Source organism: Pongo abelii, chromosome 1, assembly GCF_028885655.2.
Source record: "Pongo abelii isolate AG06213 chromosome 1, NHGRI_mPonAbe1-v2.0_pri, whole genome shotgun sequence".
NCBI classification, from domain to species: Eukaryota; Metazoa; Chordata; class Mammalia; order Primates; family Hominidae; genus Pongo; species Pongo abelii.
Window position 1 is genome coordinate 169,643,319 of NC_071985.2, and position 18,783 is coordinate 169,662,101.

General features: G+C 34.9%; 1 protein-coding gene across 6 annotated transcripts in view; it reads left to right on the forward strand.

Moving 5' to 3' along the window:
* Positions 1-18,783, forward strand: part of ITGB3BP (integrin subunit beta 3 binding protein) — an 81,986-nt gene that overhangs the window by 28,465 nt on the left and 34,738 nt on the right. For all 6 annotated transcript variants that reach the window (XM_003775677.5, XM_003775674.4, XM_024249464.3 and 3 more), the window contains 2 exons: positions 6,547-6,682; positions 17,912-17,981. In XM_003775677.5, coding sequence (XP_003775725.4) covers positions 6,547-6,682; positions 17,912-17,981 — 206 coding nt within the window. The remainder of the gene's footprint in view (positions 1-6,546; positions 6,683-17,911; positions 17,982-18,783) is intronic.

Here is an 18,783-nt window from a genome sequence, read left to right on the forward strand (position 1 = left end):
CAAAAAGTATTCCTGCTGTGCAGACCTGGAGCAGCTGTCAAATTATCCCTGAGGTTGCCTGTGTACCTCACAACAAAGTATAAAAATAAGGACCTTAGATTAAAATATATAAAAATATTTTTATTAAGGAAAAAAAGTTAAAATGCACGAGATACATCATTTGCACACATCAAGGACAGTTGGCCTCCTGGAGAAAGTGAGAACCAAGGTGCAGTTGTTCAAAGGAGCAAATTATAGTGCCAGGTGCAGTGGCTCACACCTGTAATCCCAGCACTTTGGGAGGCTGAGGCTGGCAGATTGCTTGAGCTCAGGAGTTTGAGATCAGCCTGGCAACATCACAAAACCCTGTCTCTACCAAAAGTACAAAAAATTAGCCAGGCATGGTGGTGCGCACCTGTCGTCCCAATTACTCAGGAGGCTAAGGTGGGAGGGTCACTTGAGCCCAGGAGGCGGACGTTGCAGTGAGCCGTGATCGCACCACTGCACTCCAGCCTGGGTAACAGAGCCAGATTGTGTCTCAAAAAAAAAAAAAAAAAAAAAAAATTATAGTGAATGAGGTAGAAGTAAGCTTAGGAGTTGCAAATCTGCAGCTGTTTCCTCAACTGCCCCTTTTGCCTGTAATCATACCCGTTGCTTGGAATAGTTCCCGGCTCCCTGTCTCAAGAATGGGTTATGGGTAGACACATGGAAAAGCCCTGCCCTAATCTACCTGAGAGATTCCCTCCCACAGAATGATGTGGCTTCTTGGTTGGGTCCATGAATCTGGTTTCATGCTGAATCTTTTCATTCTGGTATAGGAAATATTATTATATATCCTTGTTTAAAAGGAAAACGGGTTGCCTAGAGTGGAGCCTAAGATAAAGCATCCTGGTTCTAGGGAGATTTTCCACAAAAGCCCTCACTTTTTTTGCTTGAATAGCATGGTTAGAATTCCTTTGCCTTCACCCCCACCCCCACCTCCCTCCACAAGGGAAGAGAGAGTGATTGCCATGGATCCTGGCCTGAGATACATGGCAGTGCTAGCTGCTCCCTACCTGCCCCATCCTACTTGCTTTGCTCTTTGCTAGCTGAGTGAGGGAATATATTAGTTAAGTGAGGAAACTGAAATTCAGATGAGTGGTGTGTCCATGATAGCATAGCTGGGGAGCAGCAAAACCATTAAGTGAGACCAGGCTTTCCAATATTAAGTCTGCAGTTCCTTCCATATACCACAGCTATCTTTCCTTTAGTGTAATTGTTTAAAGACGTCATGATTCTTCATTCTCTTTGGAAAATCTTATTTCTAATACTGTTTTTGGTTCATATTTTTATATTATCTTCAGCAGTTGACTAAATTTGTTAAACGTTTTAAAATACTGGGTTAATTATTGGAGAAAAAGAAAGTCTTTAATAAATGGTAACCATATAGAAAAAAATTCACTTCATATACAAAATTCATATGCACTTCATATCTCACTTTATTTACAAAATTTATTCCAAGAAGGATCATAGGCCTAAAGTAAAGCCAAACCATAAAGTCTCTAGAAGCCTGCATGGTGGCTCCTGTCTGTAATCCCAGCTTTGGGGGTGGCTGAGGTGGGAGAATTGCTTGAGGCTAGCAATTTGGGACAAGCCTGGGCAATGTAGTAAGACCTTGTCTCTAAAAAAATTTTGTTAAATAAGCTGGCATGGTAGTGTGCGCCTATAGTCTCAGCTACTCAGGTGGGTAAAGTGGGAGGATCACTTGAGCCCAGGAGTTCAAGACTGCAGTGAGCTGTGATAGTGCCACTGCACTTCAGTCTAGGCGACAGAGAAAGACTTTGTCTCTTAGAAAAAAAAAAAATTACAGTGTAAGAGAATGACAGTAATGATACTTTTATTATTAAAATTAATATCTTAATATCTTTAAATTGTGAAACAATAATTACTACAAATAGACAAAACCAGTGCATCAACGTTTTTAGCCAGTATTTTATTTTTCTTGTCAGGGTGAAATTTGCATATGATTAATTTCAAAGATCTCGAGTGTATAATTCGATGAGTGTTAGCAAATGCATAATTCAGTACCATAGCTCTAATATATTGGTCATATTCTTTCCTTGCTATCCCTGTAAGATCACTAAGATAAGTTCAAAATGTTTCTGTTTTCCATGGCTACCATAAAAACAAAACCCCAACATTTTTAGAACCATTAAGGTTGATAATTGTGGTAGCTGATAAGAAGGTAGTTGGGGTTGGGTGTGGTATCTCACACCTATAATCCAAGCACTTTCGGAGGCCAAGGCGGGCAGATCATTTGAGGTCAGGAGTTGGAGACCAACCTGGTGAACATAGTGAAACCCTGTCTCTACTAAAAATACACAAATTAGCCGGATGTGGTGGTGGGCACCTGTAATCCCAGCTACTTTGCTTGAACCTGGGAGGCAGAGGTTGCAGTGAGCCAAGACCGTGCCACTGCACTGCAGTCCGGAAGACCCAGCAAGACTCTGTCTCAAAAAAAAAAAGAAGGTAGTTGGTTGGTGTCTAGTACTCTTCTAGGAACCTTAGGGCCAATTTGTGAAATGTCTCTGAGGCAGCTAATGCTAGAATTTTCTAATGTAAATTTCATAATTAGTACTAGTAATGCATATTAATTATATCTTAGGTGGGACACTCCAATAGCCTAAATAACCAGTATAAGTTTATGAAGAATTATCTCCTTCTAGCTGCCCTTTTGTTTCTAGTTGACCAGACACTACAGTATCTGTATTTTAAATATTTTAGCATAGGCTGACAGTTCAAAATAGTGATAAAGTATCCTTTAAATCCCATATTTTATCCTGCAAGAATTTTTAGTTAGTACTCTCTAGACTGTTTATAATAGGTTTAAAAAAATCAGTAAAATGTAGGCACCTTTTTGGTAGTGTATGCTTTAAACAAGGCGACAAAGCAAGCTACAATTTGTGAAAGATATTGAAGGAAGGAAGGGAAAATATCATATCTATTTGAAATTATTGAGAGAACATTGATTTTTTTTTTCAGGCAGAAAAATCGATGCCCAAATTTTAGTTTTGCTAATGTACAAGATTAGACCTCCTTATAAAAAGTACAGTAGCATTTGGGTGGGGCTGATTGCAGCATCTTAGAATGTGGCATTTCTTTTGTTTAGAAATGGTGTTAAATAACTCTAAGGAGTCAGGAATTATTACAAGCAGGTTTGTTTGTTTTTTGAGACAGAATCTCCCTGTGTTGCCCAGGCTAGAGTGCGGTGGCGTGATCTTGGCTCACTGCAACCTCTGCCTCCTGGGTCCAAGTGATTCTCGTGCCTCAGCCTCCTGAGTAGCTAGGACTACAGGTGCACCACCATGCCTGACTAATTTTTGTATTTTTAGTAGAGACGGGGTTTCTCCATGTTGCCAGGCTGGTCTCCTACTCGGCCTCAAGTGATTTACCCACCTTGGCCTCCCAAAGTGCTGGGATTACAGGCATGAGCTGCCAGCAGTTGTAAATTATTATAGAAGTGGTTGTGACATCTATTTTCGTGTGTGTATGTGTGTGTGTGTGTGTGTGGTATGATCCACAGCTCACTACAGCCTAAACTTCCTAGGTTTAAGTGATCTTCCCACCTCAGCCTCCAGAGTAGCTGGGACCACAGGCATGCACCACTATGCCCAGCTCACTACAGCCTCAACTTCCTGGGTTTAAGTGATCTTCCCACCTCAGCCTCCAGAGTAGCTGGGACCACAGGCATGCACCACTATGCCCAGCTCACTACAGCCTCAACTTCCTGGGTTTAAGTGATCTTCCCACCTCAGCCTCCAGAACATGGGACCACAGGCATGCACCACTATGCCCAGCTAATTTTTTGGTACTTTTTGTGGAGTCGGGGTTTTGTCATGTTGCCCAGGCTGGTTTCGAATTCCTGAGCTCGAGCAATCCTCCCAACTTGGCTTCCCAAAGTGCTGGGATAACAGGCATGAAACGCCCTGCCATCGCTCTCTTTCTTTCTTTCTTTCTTTTTGTTTTTTGTTTTGTTTTTTTTTTCATTTTGTTACATCCTGAGTCCTTGCTTTTTTCTAGCCAAATCTAGCCCTCTTACTTTTTCTTCCTGTTTTTCTAAAGGGCTCATAGGTAGCACTCGTCCTTGCTGAGTGGAAGGATTGCTGACTTCTCAGTCAGCTGACTTGCTGACTTGCTCAGTCTTCTCTCAAATCCCAGTATTCTTAATTCTTCCTTTTGTGGGAGACTAATGAGTAGGCCAAGATCTTCAAAGTTTGGGAGTTGGCAGAATGGAAATTCTCAGATGGATTCTAGGATTACTTTTAAACCTCTTCAGAGATTAAACGTTAGAGGAACTTGGTACAACCTTGAAGGAAAGAAAACTTAGGGAAGTAGGGTTATGCCTTTGTGTGTACCAGTAGGGCAGATAAACAAAAGTGCATATTTACTGAAGAATATTTAGTGGTATAGTAGGGAAAGGGTAGATTTTCGATTTTCGTTCTGTGTATAGTAGTTGTAGATAGACATTTTTCTTTTTAACCAACACAAATGACCAAAAAAATAAAAAAAGAAGCCTCAGTATTTTTAAAGTGAGGCAAAAATACACACACACACACACACACAGCACATGCACACTCACAGAGTTATTTTCTGAAAGCTGGAAAATTGTTTCCGAGGAGAAACGTATGATCTACAGTTAAAATGTTTAGACATATGGCAATTGGATAAAATAATTTTTTGGTGAAAATAGGAAAACAGATTGACATAAATGTACATTAGGGTAGTGACTTTCATTTCTTGTACATACACAGTGAAGTAGTTCTGGGCAATAAATTCTTGGAAAAGTAGAGTAGGGATTGGATAAATGTCATAGTTTATGACTGAATACATACAAACGGGTGAAAACTCAAGATGGAGAGATAATAATAACCACCTGATAAAGAGACTTAAAACCCTTTCACTGTACAAAAAAGAAGATTGCTTTAGAGTTATAACTTGATATTATAGTTTGATTTTTTAAAAGATATTCATTGCATTTGTGGCCACTATGGATACATAAAATAAAAAATGTCTTTCGTTTCTCAATATAATTAAATATTGTTTCCTAATATTTAAAATCTTAACTGTAAAAAAAATTCTTTTTGAATGCTATAGATTCTGGAACTAATATTAAGATTACTAAAAAAGATGACAGAGCCACTATTTCTTCCATAGGTCTCTTAAAAATAAAGGATAGTTGACCAGGCAGAGTTAAGGAACTATTTCAAATCCTCTACCAAGCTATATCCAGTATGTTGGCAATGTGTGAACCATCAGACCTTTCCTATATCCCCCAGATCAATCCTATACTGTCTGTTCCACCTCTTAGTTCAGATTTCTCATGCCTTTTTCTGTGACAGACTACTGCAGCCAACTTTGAATTTTTCCTCTTCTCTGAATTTCGTAGCATACATACTAATTTAAAACCTCTTTGTTGTTCTTTTGGTAGATACTCCTTAAGGCCAGAGCAATTTGTTATATTTCTTTGTACACATTAGTACACATTTAGCAGTGCTGGTGGGTGATCAGTAAGCCTTATGGAAAGCAAGTTTTAAGGGAATTCAGGAAAGGGAACAATTAATAGTATGATAATGGATGTTTGAAGGAAGGGGATCATGAATGAGGACCTAAACTAAAGAAAGTCTAGGTCTTGGGGAAGATAAAAAAGAGGACGTTCCAAGCTGAGATCACAAAATGATCTGAGGCCCAGATGCACATAGCCTAGTGACTGAAGCTGTAGGTAACAGTGAATAATTGGATGAATGAACCAGTGAACAAATTAGTATATTCTGAGTAGAGCAAGATGGCCAAATTTACTGGACTGTTCCTTGTAAGTCATTCATTCCTCACACATTTTTTAGTTCTCTAGGATATAAAGATGAAAAGATAATATTTATTTTCAGGAGCAAATTCTAATGGAACAGACAGAAAAATTAAAACTTATTAAAATATGTTACCTGAAATAAGAGGTATGCCCAACACCTATGGAAACACAAAGGAGGAAGCTGCTAAGAGGAAATTTGTACGACAGGCCAAATCCTCAAAGGCCTTAAATGCCTGACTCAATTGTTTGGACATTATTTTGGTTATTATTGAAGCAAGATACTACATCAGACCACTTTGTGAAGCTGTAGGACAGCAGTGATCCTTCCTGAGGTTTCTGTGTGAGGCTTAGTAATAGGCACCTCTGAGAGTTTTCCTGCCCTGGCCCCATAATTATACTTCAAGTTCAGCTGAAAGCAAAAGTCAGGGTATGGTTGGGAGAGTTGGCCATCTCTAACCTGTTTGGAAATACCATCTCAGAAGGTAGTAACCCTTTAAGGCTAAAATTTAGTAAATATCAAATTGAGATGTTCTAGTTATTATAGAGACCTGAAATATCTACCTTGAAAGAATAGTGTTTGAGAGTGATAATTGAGTATATTTGTAATCTGAAAAGCAAGAGCAAGGAAACAAGTTTGAATTTTGCTGATTTTTTAATGGTATATAATTTCAGAGATCTATAACTAAACATAACTATTTCTGTCCTTAATTATTATTTATTTCCAGTCATTTGATCCTTCAGAAATCACAAGGAAGAAAAGTGTTATAACTTATTCTCCAACAACTGGAACTTGTCAAATGAGTCTATTTGCTTCTCCCACAAGCTCTGAAGAGCAAAAGCACAGAAATGGACTATCAAATGGTTAGTTGAACATTCTTTTCTCCTATTAAGGTTTTTCTAGTTATTGGCCAAATCAAAATTGTGATTTAATTATGTATGGATCTTACTACATCTGATTTTTCTCTTCTCTCAAATAATTTAATACCTTATTATAGGTATTACTTTGGACATAAATGTAAACTTTGGGCACTTATTTTAAAATGCAGCTGTAGGCTTTGTTCCCTTAGTATCCCATCCATTAAATAGAAATTATGGCCTGACTTGCCTTCAGCTACTATCAATTATAATGGTTACAGATATGCCCCTTAACAAGCTATCCATCATATGCATAAATTAAAGAGAGCATAATTCAGGTACTGCTGCACTACAACTTAAGAGTGATACTTCTAAATGTTATTTTTATCCATGGTTTCCATTTAGTTTTACCCACATTTAGTATATCTTTATATAGCTTATCTTTATTTATTATATTTCATTCCCTTCTTTTTCTTGACTATTTCAAATGTATTTACAAAAGGTTTGTAGAATTTTTCCATAGAGAAAAATCTAATTTTAATATGAAATTCTTTATTTTAAAATATTATTAGTTTAATTTTAATTTTGACCATACATATTTGTTGTCCTCTGGTAGTTCATTGCTAAAATATTGATTTAAAAACACAAATCTCGATTTCGTGGGTTTTTTTTTTGAGAAAGGTTATGAATCAGTGATGTAGTTTTATAATTAAAATTTTAAATAGGCTCAAATTTAATAGTGTATCCTTTAGATATACTGTGATTAGCCTAATTCACATTTTATTGTTTAACATTTAATGAGTACTAAGCATATACTAGAAGCTACCCAGAAAAAAGAAGTCTCATTTTACCTGATTTGTTATAATGTAACACATAATGAGATCTTAAAGTTTTGAATGTCTTTAATTTTACTTTAATCAAATGCTTTTTATCCTAAAGCTGTGACTGTTAGGTTCTCTTTCCCTAAAATGTATGAAAATGTATACACTTTAAGTTTCATAGTCCTATCTTTATATACATGATATATCTTTTTAATTAAAAATAAATGCCTTAGAGATTGTACATCCCTATACTGAAATGTGAATAGATTTTAAGTTGATATGTACTCAATTTCCATATTGAAATTAAGTATGGACTTAAGGGGACATTCCTTTTGCCCATAAAAAGATTGGTCACATGATTTCAGTTGACATTTAAGTAGATAATTATCATAGATTATAGTCCTAAGTAAGCTCTTTTTTAAAAAGTCAGATAGCAAGGGTTTCAGAGGTGCTGGCAATGTTCTATTTTTTGACCTACATAGTGGTTACACTGATTCACGCTAGTTATTCATCAGACTGTACATACATGTTTCATGTGTGCTGTAATATATATATCTCACATATAGAAGTCTCGAAACAGAATTTTGTCCAGAATTCTGTATCAGATTATGTCATTTGTAATCATTACATTGCTTATCCTAATATGTCATCTTGTACATGTTTTAAAAATAAAAAAGCTTGATTTTTATGAAGTAACTCAAGTTCAAAATAAATGAGAAAATATGACTTATGAAGTCATTTAAATTCTAAATGAGGTAATAACCTCTTAACTCCCACTTTTAAAATATTATGCAAAACATAATATAAAATTTAAATAACATTTTCAAGGACATTTTAGGTGCTACTCACTTTCCATCACACTTATGATAAGATCCAAAACCCTTATCATGACTTGGAAGGCCATATATCCATCTAATACCCAAACACCTCATCTGCCTCATTTTCTACCCCTTTTTTACACTACTTTAGCCACTCTTACCTTCTTGCTATTTGTCAGTCATGCTGAGCCCCTTCTTGCCATAAGGTCTTGCAGTTCTCTCCACCTGGAATAATCTTCCTCCAGATATTTATATGTACTTTCTATGTACATTTGAACCATATACTATGCGAACAGAAGACTTAATATTATATTTAAATCCATTTGTAGTTATAAAAGGATGAAAAATTTGGTTCTGTGTCTTCCTTCTACTTAGATTCTACATTGGCCAAACATGGGATTTGTTTCAACTCTTTAGTTTATACATTTAACAGATGCATTCATGCAGCACATAATAACGTTGCAGTCAGTGACAGACTATATACACATCAGGGGTCCCCCAAGATTATAATGGAGCTGAAAAATTCCTATTGCTTAGTTGCCTGGTAGCCGTCATAACATTGTAGCACAACACGTTACTCACATTTTTGTGGTGATGCCAGTGTAAACAAACCTAGCTCACTGCTAGTCATATAAAAGTGTAGCATGTACAATTATGTATGGTACATGATGTAGTCGTGTACTACATAATGATGTTTTGTTCAACAAATTACCACATACGATGATGGTCCTATAAGATTATAATACCGTATTCTACTGTGCTTTTTTATGTTTAGATATGTTTAGATAAATACTTTCAATATATTACAATTGCCTACAGTATTCAGTACAGTAATATGCTGTACAGGTTTGTAGACTAGGAGCAATAGGCCATATGCTAGGTGTGTGGTAGGTTATACGATGGAGGTTTGTATAAGTACACCTACGATGTTTGCACAACAATGAGATCACCTCATGATGCATTTCTCAGAATGTATGTCCATAGTTAAGTGACACATAACTCTATATGTATGTGTGTATGTTATGTATCATTTATGTATTTTTTAATTTGTATGTACATTATTTTGCTGCCCTCCTCCAACCCATAGCAAGTTTCTCCAGACTATTACAGTTGACCCTTGAACAACATGGGTTTGAACTGCACAGGTCCACTTATATGAAGATTATTTTCAAATAAACATACTGGAAAATTTTTTGGAGTTTTCTGACAATTTGTAAAACCCTGAAGACAAACTTTATAGACTGTAAATATAAAAAAAAAAGGGGTATGCCATGGATGCATAAAATATATGTAGCTACTAGTCTATCATTTACCATAAAACATACACAAATTTATTATGAAAAAATAAAATTTATCAAAACTAATGCACACAAACACTTAGACCCTACACAGTCCCATTTGCAGTTGAGAGAAATGTAAATGAATATAAAGATGCAGTACTAAATCATAACTGCATAAAATTAACTCTGGTACATACTGTGCTACTGTAATAATTTCATAGCTACCTCCTGTTGCTATTGTAGTGAGCTCAAGTGTTGCAAGTATCTGCTTGAAATACCATGTGATGCTGATAATCTCTGCACAAGCAATGTGTCTCTCAAGTAAATTGTGTATTGCAGTAAAAAGTGATCTCATGGTTCTCGTATGTTTTTCATCATGTTTAGGGCTATGCTGGAAACCTTGACTAACACCATGAAACTCACATAAAGTGCCACTAGTGATGCTGGAAGTGCTCCCAATGAGCAGAGAAAAATCATGACATTACAAGAAAAAGATGAATTACTTGATGTGTACCGTAGATTAAGGTCTGCAGCTGTAGTTCCTCACCATTTCTGACAGTTCATCTTGTAAACAGATGACAAACTTATGGTATTAATACTTTACAATACTGTAAATATTTTATCTTCCTTATGATTTTCTTAATAACTTTTTTCTCTTGCTTTATTGTAAGAATACACAATATAATACATATAACATACGAAATATGTATTAATTGACTTTGTGGCATCTGGTCTACAGTAGGCTATTGGTAGTTAAGTTTTTGGGGAGTCAAGAGTTATACTTGGATTTTTGACTACATGGGGGGTTGGCACTCCTAACCCTGGAGTTGCTCAAGGGTCAGTTGTATGCATTTTAGAAAAGAAGAAAGAGTAAATTTTTCCCCATTCCTCTGATGAACACTTCGGACTTGTTATTTAATAATGGAAGTAGAAGAATAAACAACAAATTTGCATAGTCAAAGAGAGTACTTGTTAACTGGACAATAGATCTGTAAAAATCACTCAGACTATAACAATATAACAGTACAGAGAGATAAAAGGAGAATGTGATGAAACAATAAAGTGAAATGATAGGCAGAATAAGACTCTCCAACATCTGCCAAATTGGAGTTCTACAAGGAGGAAATACAGAGAATGGGCCATAGGCAGTATTCTAAGATATAAGGACTGTCAGTTTTTCATAATTAAGGAAAGATAAGAATTTGCAAATTAGAGTAGCATGCTAAGCCTGGGCAGGGTAAAGTAAAACAGATCCACATCTAGTTATATCATGATAAAACTGTATGTAGAACATCAAAGACAAATTTTAAGGGCAACCAGAGAAAAGATAGTACCTACAAGAGAGTAACAGACTGATAAACTTATCTATATCAGTAGTCTCCAGCAGAAAATGCAGTAATAGCATCAATTAAGAATCACAGTTGAGTTTTTATCCAGAAAGTGAGGATGAAATAAAGATATTTTCAGACAAAGTCTCAGAGAGTTTGCCACTCACAGATTCTTGTAAAATAACTACAAAACAAGTTACTTCTCTAAGAAGTAAAGTGAACCTCAGATAAAGGAGTGGAATTGCAAAAAGCAATGATGAAAAAGTGAATTAGCAAACATGTTAATCTAATTACAAGTTTTGCTGACTATAAAGCAAAAGTCAAACAATTGGAGGGCGGGTGAAAAAAAATTGGAGGGCGGGTTAAAAACAATTGGATGGCGGGTGAAAAAAAAAAGTCAAACAATTGGAGGGCGGGTGAAAAACTATCATGGAAGATAAGGAGGCAACAGATAAGAGTTACCATGTTTTAGACAATGTTTTAAGGTCCTCGTATTTTCAGGCAGATGATGAGATGCCTATCAGTTGACTTCTTCATTGTATTTTTTGTTTTCTTGCCTGTAAAATGGGGAAGATAGTAATTCCTACCTCAGAATTGTGAGGATTAAATGAATTAATACACAGAAAGCACTTAGAATGGTACTTGACATATATTAATAGTATATGTTCCATAGATATTCTAGCCATTTTCATTAATAGCATTGTTAATGAGACTTTAAGAAAAGACAGAATTAAATCTGAAGGAATAGAAAAAGAAAACAAAGCAAATACTAGCTTTTTTAAAAAAGCTAGTAGTTGATACAAAAATAGAAAGGCCGAAATAGACTTTATGCCTAAAAGGATTTATTGAAAATAATGAGTCTCTTTACATAAGAGATAAGAGAAAGATTCACCACTACAAAAATAAAAGGATCCTGAGCCATATGTGCATCTAAAAAACTCAAACAAAACATGATGAAATATGACAGGATAACAAGGGAGAAACTGATAAATCCACAATCATTGTAGGAGATTTTAAACTACCTCTTTCAGAAACTGATGAAGCGGTTAAAAAGGAAGGATATAGACAAGTTGTACACAATTAGCAAGCTTATCTAATGAGCTGTGGTCAAAAAGATATAATACCCAACATATAATAAAGCACACATAGAACGTTCACAAAAATGTAACCAGCTTGGAGTTACAGAGGAAGTCTCACTGTACTAAAAATTACAGTCATACAGCTCACACTCTCTAAAATTTCATACAATTAGGAATCAATAATGAAAAGGCAGCCCTCCAAACCTGTATGTTTGGAAACCAAGAAACTTATAAATAATTCATTGATCAGAAAAATTATAATGGAAAGTATAAAATATTTAAAATTGAATGATAATGAAAACATGTCAGCACTTAGAGGAAAAATTTATACCTACATTATACTAAAGCAGTTCTTGGTGGCAGCTTTATATAGTCGTCCCTTCCTATCTGGGGAATTGGTTACTGGATCCCACTCAGTTTCTAAGATCCACAGACTCTCAAGTCCCTTGTAGAAAATAGTATAGTATTTGCATATAACCAATACACCCTCCTATATACTTCAAGTTATCTCAGGATTACTTATATACCTAATACAATGTAAGTGCTATGGAAATAGTTGTTATACTGTATTGTTTAGGGAATTATGACAAGGAAAAGTCTGTATATGTTCAGTACAGATGCAACCATCCTTTTTTTAAACAAAGTATTTTTGATCCATGGTTGGTTGAATCCACAGATGTGGAATCCACTAATACAGAGGGCCAACTGTACTTACAAATGCATATACAGTCCTGTGTCACTTAACAATGGAGATACCTTCTGAGAAAGGCATTGTTTGGTGATTTTGTCATTGTATGAACATCATAGATTGTACTTACACAAACCTAGATGGCATAGCCTACTACACATTTATGCTATATCGTATAGCCTTTTGTTCCTAGGCTGCAAACCTATACAGTGGACTACTGAATACCACAGGCAATCAAAACATAATGGTATTGGTGTATTTAAACATATCTGAGTAGAAAAGGTACAGTAGAAATATGGTGTTTATAATCTTATGAGACCACTGTCATATATGTGGTGTGTCACTGACCAAAATGTTGTTATACTGCTCATGACTGTATTTAAAAAGGAAGAATGATTGAAAACTATTGAGTCAAGCATTCAACTCAGAATGACTGAAAAGGAACAACATAATGAACCCCCCAAAGTAGAAAGGAAATAATGATATGAAGGTAAATTATAAATTGAAAACAGGGCAATAATAAAGAAAAGCAACAAATCAAAAGCTGGTTCTTAGAAAAGTCTAATGAAATGTTAGCCCTCTGGCAAGACTGATTTTTTTTCAAGTAGCATAAGGAACAAACAATATGTAAAAGAGCTGATAAACTAATATACTATCTCCTTAAATCTGTGATGAGCAATCTGAGGTGTGGGCCAAATGCTAAACATTTTTATTATTGTGAAAGAACTAGTCAAATATCTTACCCTGTAAAATGTAGATCAATAATATTGATCTCAATCTTTTCATGGAAGGGCTTATGCTTTTAAATACTTTTCAGCTTTTAAATATGACAAGTTTTAGTATTTCTAAGAATAACACTTAAATCAGTTATCAGACTGTCAAGTACCCAGTCAACACAAAGTAATCTGAATGAAAGATGTAAAAACCTGTATTTTTGTTACTGCTTCCCAAATATTACTGTTTTAGTAGATTAAAAAGTGATTTCAATTTTCTCAGCAATAACCTTCTATTCAATAATGTAAGTAATACTTTAAGAATATTATTACATTTCTATCTATGGGGCTTAATAAAGGTATTTTCATTTTGAGTGAAAAAGAACCATTCAGCTGGGCGCAGTGGCTCACGCCTGTAATCCCAGCACTTAGGGGGGCTGAGGCGGGCAGATCACCTGAGGTCAGGAGTTTGAGATTAGCCTGGCCAACATGGCAAAACCCAGTCTCTACTAAAAATACAAAAATTAGCCAGGCGTGGTGGTGCATGCCTGTAGTCCCAGCTACTCGGAAGGCTGAGGCAAGACAATCACTTGAACCCGGGAGGTGGAGGTTGCAGTGAGCAGAGATCGAACCACTGCTCTCCAGGCTGGGCTGGCAAAGTGAGACTCTGTCTCAAAAAAAAAAAAAAAAAAACCATTAACATTGTTATTTTTTGTGAGTTGATCCTCTAAAGAGGTTATTTACCCTCCACTCTATTAATATTAATTGGTTTATTAAAAGAATAGCAGGACTGTATCAGTATCTCACTCACCTCTTTGCCTACAGGCCTCAACTTGATCTACATGCAAGTAACCTTTTTAGAAAGAAGTTACTAACTTTTGTTTGACCACCTTGAACAAATCACTTGAACCTCAGTGGATCAAGGTTTTCCCAACTCTTAACTTTTGGTTTGAGACCAAAATGATTGCCTATAATATTTATCAACTATAAAGTATGGGTACCTAGAAGCAGCATGATACCAGCCTAAACCTGTTTGGACTTTACATTAATCTTTTTTTTTTTTTTGAGATGAAGTCATTTTGCCACCCAGGCTGGAGTGCAGTGGCATGATCTCGGCTCACTGCAACCTCTGCCTCCCAGGTTCAAGCGATTCTCCTGTCTCAGCCTCCCAAGTAGCTGGGATCACAGGCACACACCGCCAGGCTCGGGTAATTTTTTGTATTTTAGTACAGACAGGGTTTCACCGTGTTGACCAGGCTGGTCTGGAACTCCTGAGCTCAGGCAATCCACCCGCCTCAACCTCCCAAAGTGCTAGGATTACAGGCATGAGCCACCACGCCCAGCCTACATTAATCTATTAATAAGCATCACATCTTAGTTAAGAGCACAGTCTTCAGCTAAATGTCTGGGTTTCAATCCTCACTCACTAACTTTATGGGCTGGGATAAGTTTGTAACCATTCTGTACTTCTATTTTCTCATCTGTAAAATGGGAACAAAGAGTGACTATGTCAGAGTTGTGCAAGTTAATTAGATATCGTATGTAACATATTTAAAGCAATGCCTGGCCCTAATTAATACCATGTGTTAGCCATTGCCATCACTATTGATTGTGCTTCCAAGTATTAACAATTTGTTGAAAGCTATCTTCATTTGTTAGGGAAAGATCTCCCTGGAGCCTTACCAGAAAGCCAAATACAATTATGAATGTAGTTCAGATTCAGTGATGGTACATTTATCACCAAATGTTTTGTGAAACTGCACTTGAAAAGAGTCAAATACACAAGTGTTTGTTCACTTTTACATATAATCTCACAAGAAAAATACCATATAGACTCTACAGTCCTTTTGTATATGTTCATTGCGCTTACTTTTTTTAATAGAATGGAATGAAATAAAGGAAAGTAATTATTAAGTAATTGGAAAACTCATTTACTACATTTACTACTCAATATGTTGTATTACTCAACAGTCTAGTAACTGATCTAAGTATTACTCTTAGAAATATTAAAACTCTTCATATTTAACAGCTGAAAATTATTTAAAATCGTAAGTCCTTCCATGAGAAGACTGAGGTTAATACTATTGATCCACATTTTTACAGGGTGAGATGTTTGACTAGTTCTCTTATAATAAAAATATTTAGAAAGGCATTGAATACCTAGTGAAAATTCAAATAACATTCTTTACTATTTATTGCCTAACATTTTTTGCTATTAGTGCTGAAATGTGAAAATGAATTACAAGTTAAAGGAGCAAAGTAATTTTAATACTTAATTTTGGAGGCTTACTGAATGCAAACAGCATAGTACAAAATTCAGGAAACTAGTATTGACCTTTAGGCAAAGATTTTCTGAAATAAAGGTTTAAGGTACAATTTGGGTTTTCATTTGTGGTTTTCCACAAAACATTCATTTTCAGCTTTTTTTTAGAGACAGATTTTAATTTATTACTCCAAAACTCTCTAAAATCATAATATATTGTTATTCTTTTCCCCTTACATTCTTTACTAAATTTTTAACCATATTAATTTATTCTGTTTGGAACTTAAGGATAAAGACCTGTCAAATAAGGCATAGTTCATAAACAAGAGAAATAACTAGTGCTTTAACAAAATTTCTGTGAGTTTTTTCTCCTTTTGCCATTAGAGACTATTTTGGGGTAACAATTTAATTGTGAATAGTTTTTTTTTGTTTTTGTTTTTGAGGAAGACATAGGTCCAAAGTAACAATGAGAGGAATTATTATTAATCAATTTCTGAACCAGTGGACTCAATGAAATTGAGTTTCGTTTGGCTGTTTTTCATTAGTGGTAAACAGTTTGGGTTATTCATTCATTTGCTTGTTCATTCATTCAATAAACATCAAAAGCCAGTATATTTAAGACACTGAAAATCTTAACTGTACTAATATGTGTCCTCAAATACTTGCTAATTATATATCAAATGTGTTTAAAGTACATAGTGTATATGGTAGTATAAAGTACTCTAGAACAAACAACTAAATAGCTCATAAAACAATTATCTACTTGACCATTGATAAGTACAAACATTATGTTCTACTAGAGCTATAAAATCAAACAAACTTACATTTCAACCCAGTGGGCATATGAAGGATTATGACTTAGTTACATCCTATGTCTTCACGTGTGCATCTGTCAATTTATGAAACTTGTAAAAGTTTAGATAAGCCATGACCTTGGATAACTACATGGCATTTTAAATGGAATGTAACCATTTATTTATTTTATTGTTATCTTAAATAAATAATGAGTGATATACTTAGATCTTTCCAAGGATTTACTAAATAAATAAGCATTTAAGATTCAGGTCCTCAAAAAATTTAAATAAAACTACCATATGACCCAGCAATCCCACTACTGAGTATATATTCAAAGGATATTAAATCAGTATGTCAGAGAAATATCTGGACTCCCATGTTCATTGCACCATTATTCACAATAGCTAAGATACTGAATCAACCTAAGTGCCCATGAACAGATGAATGGATAAAGAAAAGATGGTATATATACTCAATGGAATGCTCTTAACCTTTAAAAAGAGGAAATCCTGCCACTTGGGACAACATGAATGAACCTGGAGGATATTATGTTAAGGGAAGTAAGCCAGGCACAGAAAGGCAAATACCACACGATCTCACTTATAAGTGGGATCTAAAAAAGTCAAAATTATAGAACAGAAAATAGAATGGTGATTACCAGGGTCTGCTGGTCGGGAGGGCCGAGTGATTGGGAACATGTTGGCCAAACGATAAAAAATTTCAGCTAGACAGGAGGAACAAGTTCAATTATTGTATAATTGACTGTAATTAATAACAATATATTATATACTTGAAAATTGCTGAGAGAGTAGACTTTCAGTGTTCATACCACAAAAAATTATAAGCATGTAAGGTAATAGATATGTTAACTAGTTTGATTTAGCCATTTCACAATATATACATATTTCAGAACATGTTATACACTATAAATATTATGTCAGTTTAAAAATAACATTAAAAGGTACTTTTACCTCTAAAATCAAATTTATTTTACAATGAGGTTACGAGGAACTTAACTATTATCTAAGTATCGGTATCACCAATCCCTTGTTGTTAACTTGAGAAAAAAAATAAAGGTGGAATAATGCAAACTGGAAGCCTTTATATGATATCATTGATTAAAATATTTGATGAAAGTATCCTTTATCTAATAAAGTTTACTAATGCATTTTAACCTAATTATAGAATCATATTGGATTTCTCTTTAATATACCAACCTTCAGTGGAAATTTTATTCAAAAGATTATTTTTTCTTATATGGTATCATGAATAAGAAATTAGGAAAATGGGAAATGAAAAAAAACAAAATAGGATACTTTTTCTTTTCCCACCTCCCTTCCATTTGTCCACCTGTTTACTTTCTATATAAAATTTGACAATCTAAATTCTATTTAAAATTTGATGATTTCTCCTTTAACTTTATGTCCTTTTCTTTATTACACATATATAGAAAAGAGAAAAAAATTGAATCATCCCAGTTTAACTGAAAGCAAAGAATCTACAACAAAAGACAATGATGAGTAAGTTTGTTATTTTTGAAATTATATATGTGTATCTTGCAGAAAGACGTTCATATTTGTTAAAGTGACCATTTAAAAGCATTTACTTGTAGAAAGTAATAGTTTATACCTGACCTGAAATATTCTTTCTTAAGTAAGTAGAATACCTTAGTTGTGATGTGGTTTGTGATATTCTGTAATGGTTATATATGATGCCTTAATTTTAATACTCATTGAGCCCAGTTCTCCCAGCCTATGCATAATAGACCAGCTCAGGGCAAAACTGAGGAAGACACTTATTTCAGATTTACATGGATGGAGAAGTAATGCGTGGTTTAGGAACAAAGTGTCTTAACAAATAGCTGGTTCAGGATGGAGCTAGAAACAGTGAAGCCAGCAGAGTGAGAGATCTAGAGGAACCTGGAAGGCCTACATGCCAGCAACCAATCATTTTCATATTGTCCTGCTGGTGGTTCCTTTGAATGAAGACATTATCTGCAGAAAGCTACTGTCTACGTAGGAAAAGCCTGGGAAGAATACAGATGGCTCTCCATATCTGTGTATTACACATTTGTGGATTCAACCAATGACAGATTGATAATATTTTGAGAAAAAAATGAATGGTTGCATCTGTACTGAACATACACAAACTTTTTTTTCTTGTCATTATTTCCTAAACCAATATAGTATAACAACTATTTATATAGCATTTACATTGTGTTAGGTATTATAAGTAATCTAGAGATGATTAAAGTATATGGGAGGATATGCATAGGTTATATGCAAATACACCATTTTATATAGGAGACTTGAGCCTCCATGG